This window comes from Oncorhynchus keta, chromosome 34 (genome assembly GCF_023373465.1).
Source record: "Oncorhynchus keta strain PuntledgeMale-10-30-2019 chromosome 34, Oket_V2, whole genome shotgun sequence".
NCBI classification, from domain to species: domain Eukaryota; kingdom Metazoa; phylum Chordata; class Actinopteri; order Salmoniformes; family Salmonidae; genus Oncorhynchus; species Oncorhynchus keta.
In genome coordinates, this window is record NC_068454.1 from 25,491,411 (window position 1) to 25,497,183 (window position 5,773).

At 40.3% G+C, this 5,773-nt stretch overlaps 1 protein-coding gene across 1 annotated transcript; it reads left to right on the forward strand.

Annotated features, from left to right (window-relative positions):
- The first annotated feature begins 1,027 nt into the window (after positions 1 to 1,027).
- On the forward strand, positions 1,028 to 5,568 carry LOC118366867 (neurogenic differentiation factor 1-like). The gene is made up of 2 exons (XM_035749659.2): positions 1,028 to 1,185; positions 1,843 to 5,568. The coding sequence occupies exon 2, from the start codon at positions 1,852 to 1,854 to the stop codon at positions 2,914 to 2,916; it is 1,065 nt and encodes a 354-aa protein (XP_035605552.1). The 5' UTR covers positions 1,028 to 1,185; positions 1,843 to 1,851; the 3' UTR covers positions 2,917 to 5,568.
- The last annotated feature ends 205 nt before the right edge of the window (positions 5,569 to 5,773 follow it).

Consider the following 5,773-nt stretch of genomic DNA (forward strand, 5'->3'; position numbering starts at 1 on the left):
GTCCGTATGGTTTTAGTTCGTGTAGCAGATTGTCGGTCTCATTCTAAGCCTATGGACTAATTTTATAGTCCCACCATATAACTATTCTGCTTAAATATTCAATCGTTGTCTTGTGGTTCAGTTCTGTCTTGATTGTATGTTTTTACCCCCACTTGTTACGCTGTCTGTCCAACGGTCAACACGTAGATTTTTGGGGAATTATTGAACAGAAGATGGCAGATTTTGGTCGTTGGATCGAGGCAGTGAGCCGTGAAACAGGCTTTTGTTAGTGCGCGTGCGACTCGCGTGCCGACCTGCAGTTTGAAAAGAGAGGGGAGACTCGATGCTCATTACTTCAGCAGCCCGAGCTCGGTCCAGATTGTACAACCACTGTTGCCAATCAACATCACGCACTGTTAGAGATGGGGACAATAACGCTTACAGATGAGCACTGATGCAGTCAGCAATGAGCAAAAAAAAGAAATGCAAAGTATGCATTTGATCTAAATTAATTATTTTGGTTTTTATGAAAGGCCAGTATGGGGCCTTTCATATTGCCAGCAAGGGCCTTATTCTTTCCTTGGTGACTTGGCGTGTTTATTGGGCTATGTTAGGTGTGTTCAATGTCCCCAAAGTATCCTAATGTGCAAAATTACATTATTCCATAATTATGAGATTCATGATTAATAAAATCAAACCATGTAAAGAGGACACACGTGGGGAATGGGTTGGGCTTGAGTATTGGTAGTGATTGAATATGTCTTACGCACCAAAGGGTTAATCCATCCTGCGGGTCCACACAGGTCTATGGAGTCCCTAACTGGTGACAGATGGCCACTTTCTTTTGGCCACAAAGGAGCGGAATACAGAGCGCTGGCGAACACAAATGGTCCCATATCACGTGACACTCGAGGCAATTTTTGCCTGACGTAGATGGACCATATGGCGCGTGCCGGGAGTAAGGCCTGGGTGGGTGGAGCCTGTTCCTGACTGTCATTGGGTAACGCGATGGTGATGGTATTAGGGATACAGCCATATATACGCACAGGTTCATCTCTCTCTCCCAGTCAGTCACTCGCAGCATCAGCAGCAGTGCTATATAACCCGAGCATCTGTCGGCGCAGCCACATTACAATCCATCCACCGGACCTCACACTTCAGGAGGGGCATGCCAGAGTCATAACAAGATAATTCTGCAAAACATAGGTATTTATTTCTCAATCTTATAATGCAATAACTTATTTATGCAAATGTTTTGGGTGAAAGTAATTACATGGAGTGCTGTGTGCTGTGATTTATCTGTTACATTGCCATAAAGTATAGTTATTTAACAGTTAAAGATTTTCTGAATAGGCGTGAATTATTTATTGATACAAACCTGCTCAGATGATAGGTGATGTGACCATATGTCACCTGTTACAAAAAGGAAACAGGGATTCAGATATTCTGATTGAACTCAGCGATGACATTTCATATATGTTTCAACTGACTGGAGATTTAAAATAACAAAGTTGCAACAATTCTATCAAATTGTGGACTCGTTATGTCAAGCTATTAGGTGATAATTGAATACTTTATGTATTATGCTACTATAATGTTGTTGGTTTATCCTGACCACAAAGTACTGTTCTACATTTTGCTCTCAAATTCCTATGACGGTTATGACAGCCTATATAATCATCGGTGTTGCAAACGTAATATTGATTCTTCTGATACAAAATTATTTTTGTTTGACTTAGAGTGAAACAATTAGTATAGCATAATGCACATTTTCCAAAACGAACTCCTGCTGAATAGGCTATTAGTCTAGTAGAAAATTATGTCCTAAGTGAGTCTGCTCACGGTTGTCTTTTTTATTGACAGATTTCCAATATGACTAAGTCCTACACGGAAGAAACCATGATGTCATCAGACCCCCAGGATTCTGCGACCTGGACTGATGAGTGTCAGGGCTCCCAGGATGAACAGGATATGGAGAAGAAAAACGGCGCACTCGAATCCATGCACGGGGACCTCGAGGATGACGACGATGATGGGTTAAACAGACTGGATGAGGATGATGATGAAGATGAAGATGAGGAAGAAGAAGGCGACGATCAAAAGCCTAAACGTCGTGGACCAAAAAAGAAGAAAATGACAAAAGCCAGAATGCAGAGGTTTAAGATGAGGCGCCACAAGGCGAACGCGCGCGAAAGGAATCGTATGCACGGACTCAACGACGCGCTCGAGAGTTTGCGTAAAGTTGTGCCATGTTACTCCAAAACCCAAAAGCTCTCAAAAATTGAGACTTTGCGTCTGGCTAAAAACTACATCTGGGCCCTGTCAGAGATCTTGCGGTCGGGTAAGAGCCCAGACATAATGTCGTTTGTACAGGCCCTGTGTAAGGGCTTGTCTCAGCCCACTACTAATCTAGTGGCAGGCTGTCTCCAGCTCAACCCCAGAACGTTCCTCCCGGAGCAGACACAGGAGATACCATCTCATATGCAACCAGCAAGTGCTTCCTTCGCCGCGCATCCCTATTCCTACCAGACCCCGGGTCTTCCCAGCCCTCCATATGGTACAATGGACAGCTCCCACATCTTCCACGTCAAGCCCCATTCATACGGAAGTGCGCTGGAGCCGTTCTTTGAGACCGCGCTGCCGCTTACAGACTGCACTAGTCCATCATTCGACGGACCTTTAAGCCCACCACTGAGTGTCAACGGGAACTTTTCCTTCAAACACGAGCCTTCGTCTGAGTTCGAAAAGAACTACGCATTTACAATGCACTACCAGGCTGCAGCGGGACTGGCGGGTCCACAGGCACACGCGCCCCTTTACGCGAGCTCTGCGCAGCGGTGTGAGATACCGATGGAAAACATTATGTCGTACGAAGGACACACTCATCACGAGAGAGTCATGAATGCTCAGCTTAACGCTATATTTCATGATCCGTGAATACATTAAACCATCAAAGACTGATAAGAGTGCGTCATGATATGATATCCTAGTGCCACTGATGCAAAAGAGCGATTTATTATCATCTTGATTCTATCATGTAGCCTATGTATTTATTGTTGTTACTGCCTTTAGGAGAAGTGCGGATACATATGCATATTCTCTTTCATTTCATGTATTGTATTCTATAGCGCTTCTATAGGTCACATTGTGGAAATAGTGGTGACTATACTCCGAATGTGTTGATTATCCATGCTACAAAATCACAAGCAATAATTTGGAAAACTATGCAATTTTTAAACGAATACTTGGGCCAATAAAATAAAAAATAAAGATTTCTATATTTTTCAACCAGTATTGTACATCTCCCATACTGAATTATTTTGTTGTGATTTTGTACAGAATTATGAATAGCTTTTTTATGAAGTCGAGTCGTATTTCATTTCACACAACTCCACGTTGTTAATGTTTTATAAAATAGTGTTATGTCATGTTTATATGATACAACCGTTTTATTTAAAAAAAGTTATGTATACAGAGGCAAGTGCTAATACAAATCGGTTGCCTTAGCAATCATTTAGCTTACTGCAAATCATGCAACGTTGCACAATATTGATAACTTTATTTCCCCTAAAACATTGATAGCCTACTTAAAAGTTTGATCATGCGCAGGGGCCTACTACTTGCAAAGTATCATAAACGCCTAATTGTGTATACAACGCTTCTCCTGGAAATGCTCATTGCATAAAACGAAGTAGGCCTACTTATTATTTCATTTCAAAATTCAACCGTGGCCCATCTTCAAATTCATTATCAGTGCAGCACATTTTGGAACATACCAGGCATCTTCTTATTGCGCCATTGCATGCATGTCCAAATCAGTGCAGAATAGCTATTTGCAGCATGATGCTTATCGTCAATGTGTGCCGACTGTATATTGTTTGTAAACATTTTATAATGTAGGATGTTTTCAGGACTCATAGGGACTGAGTGCCATGGAGTTATACTCATATGTTCGTTATTTGCATTTTGGTTTTAGTTTTAAACTCTCTTCCGATGTGTATTCAAGTGTACATAAGTCAGTGGAGATAAATGTATATCATGAGGCGCACTCAATTATTATTGTAAAATAAAGTGAATGAGTAGCCTACCATTTCTTTAATTATTATCTGGATCGACAGATGTAGGATCTTAGTTTGATCATTCCTTTGTTGCTGAGAATTTCCTATACAGAAAATGCAAACCTGTAGTCTATTTTAGGTTTAAAAAGTATTCTTAAGTTTGTAATTTCCACTTTGAAATGTCAGACTTGATTTGCCCTAACGAAAAATGTATCAACCCCTACAACAATGTCCATTAATTATAATCAACATAATAATTCACATGTCCTATTGCTGCAGGATAATGTTCCTGCTGTAGCAAACTGGCTCAAATTGATTTCCTACATCTGCGTTGACAATGACGGAGCTAAACAGAAGTAGCTACTTTTGAGCAGGACTGATTTGGCCAACATTACGTTGACAGGTGTGGCTCAATCATCAACTATATGGTTCTTTATAATGATAAAATTGCATAAAAACCTAAATGAAAACCTATAGCCTATGACTAAATCTGTCAAAAACCAGAGTTAAGGCACAATTAGTTTCAGTGGCTTTCCCCTCAGTCCCTCAGCCTGGTCGCATAATAACCTTGACTTCGTTGAAACCCACATTCGACACTTCTTGGATGTCCAAATTATTGACACATTCTCTAAAATATGGGTTTCCGTCAAATCTTTACGCACGGAGAGTGACTATTTCTCTGCCCATAAGGATATGCTACTAAATCATTATATCCTATATTGTCCTAGGCTATATTATGAATTGTAGATGCATGAAATTAAAAGCATCTTGATATGAGAAATATTAAGACATCCATTTGTGATTAACATTTAGGCCTTGGCTATATGAGTGAAAATGAGCAAACCCCCTGAGCCAGCATTTATTTACCTAACGTTGTATATCAAATACTGAAGGACAAAACGAGCGTTTTTCTGCCATGCCACGAATAGCTGCAGTAAGTCAAGGGGCATTCACATGCCACCATGGTTTCTTCCCAAATGACACCCTATCCCCTATATATACTGTACTACTTTTGACCGGAGCACTATGAGCCCTGCACAAGTATAGAAGGGTATAGGGTGCTATTTAGTACGAACACCATCTCGTATGCAAACCGAGCAAGACACAGGTGTTACTTCTGCTGGGGAGGTTTTTAATTTATGAAAATGATCTTGTTTATGCATGAACACACTGGCTGCATCTATAACCCAATACTTATATTATAAGGGAAAACACCATGCAGCTAACCAACTTCATGATATACATTCTGAATGGTGCTTCTTTATTCACTGTTCATGTTGAATAACCATTAGAGATGTTTCCTTGGATATCCGTTCTTCCTCAATATCAGAATCTTCACTGAACCGTTTAATCATTTGATTATAAGCATACATCTTAGATGGAAATAAACACTCACAGCATGCTTTAAACTGGAATAATAAAATGAAAAAACGAAATCAATGTGTGTACTCCTGAAATCTGTAAATCGTGTGTCCCCAAAATACAAATGTATTATGTATTTTGTATTTCATAAATGTATTTCATAAATGCACACCGTTTTTTATTTATTTGAGAGACATCCCAGTCGGTTGGCTGTAAACTATGTCACATTGGGAAACTGGCATCCCTGTGTCATCTGTAACTTTATGAATGGGTATGCAGGGTTCCTTTGTTAAATCAGGAACTGTCCATGGTGCTGCTAAGGATATTGGCGCATTAGTCTTGTCTAGGTATATAGTCATATACCCGTATTACTC

Excerpts from the sequence above, each read along its gene's own strand:
- LOC118366867 (XM_035749659.2), top strand. The coding sequence starts at position 1,852 with ATGACTAAGTCCTACACGGAAGAAACCATGATGTCATCAGACCCCCAG.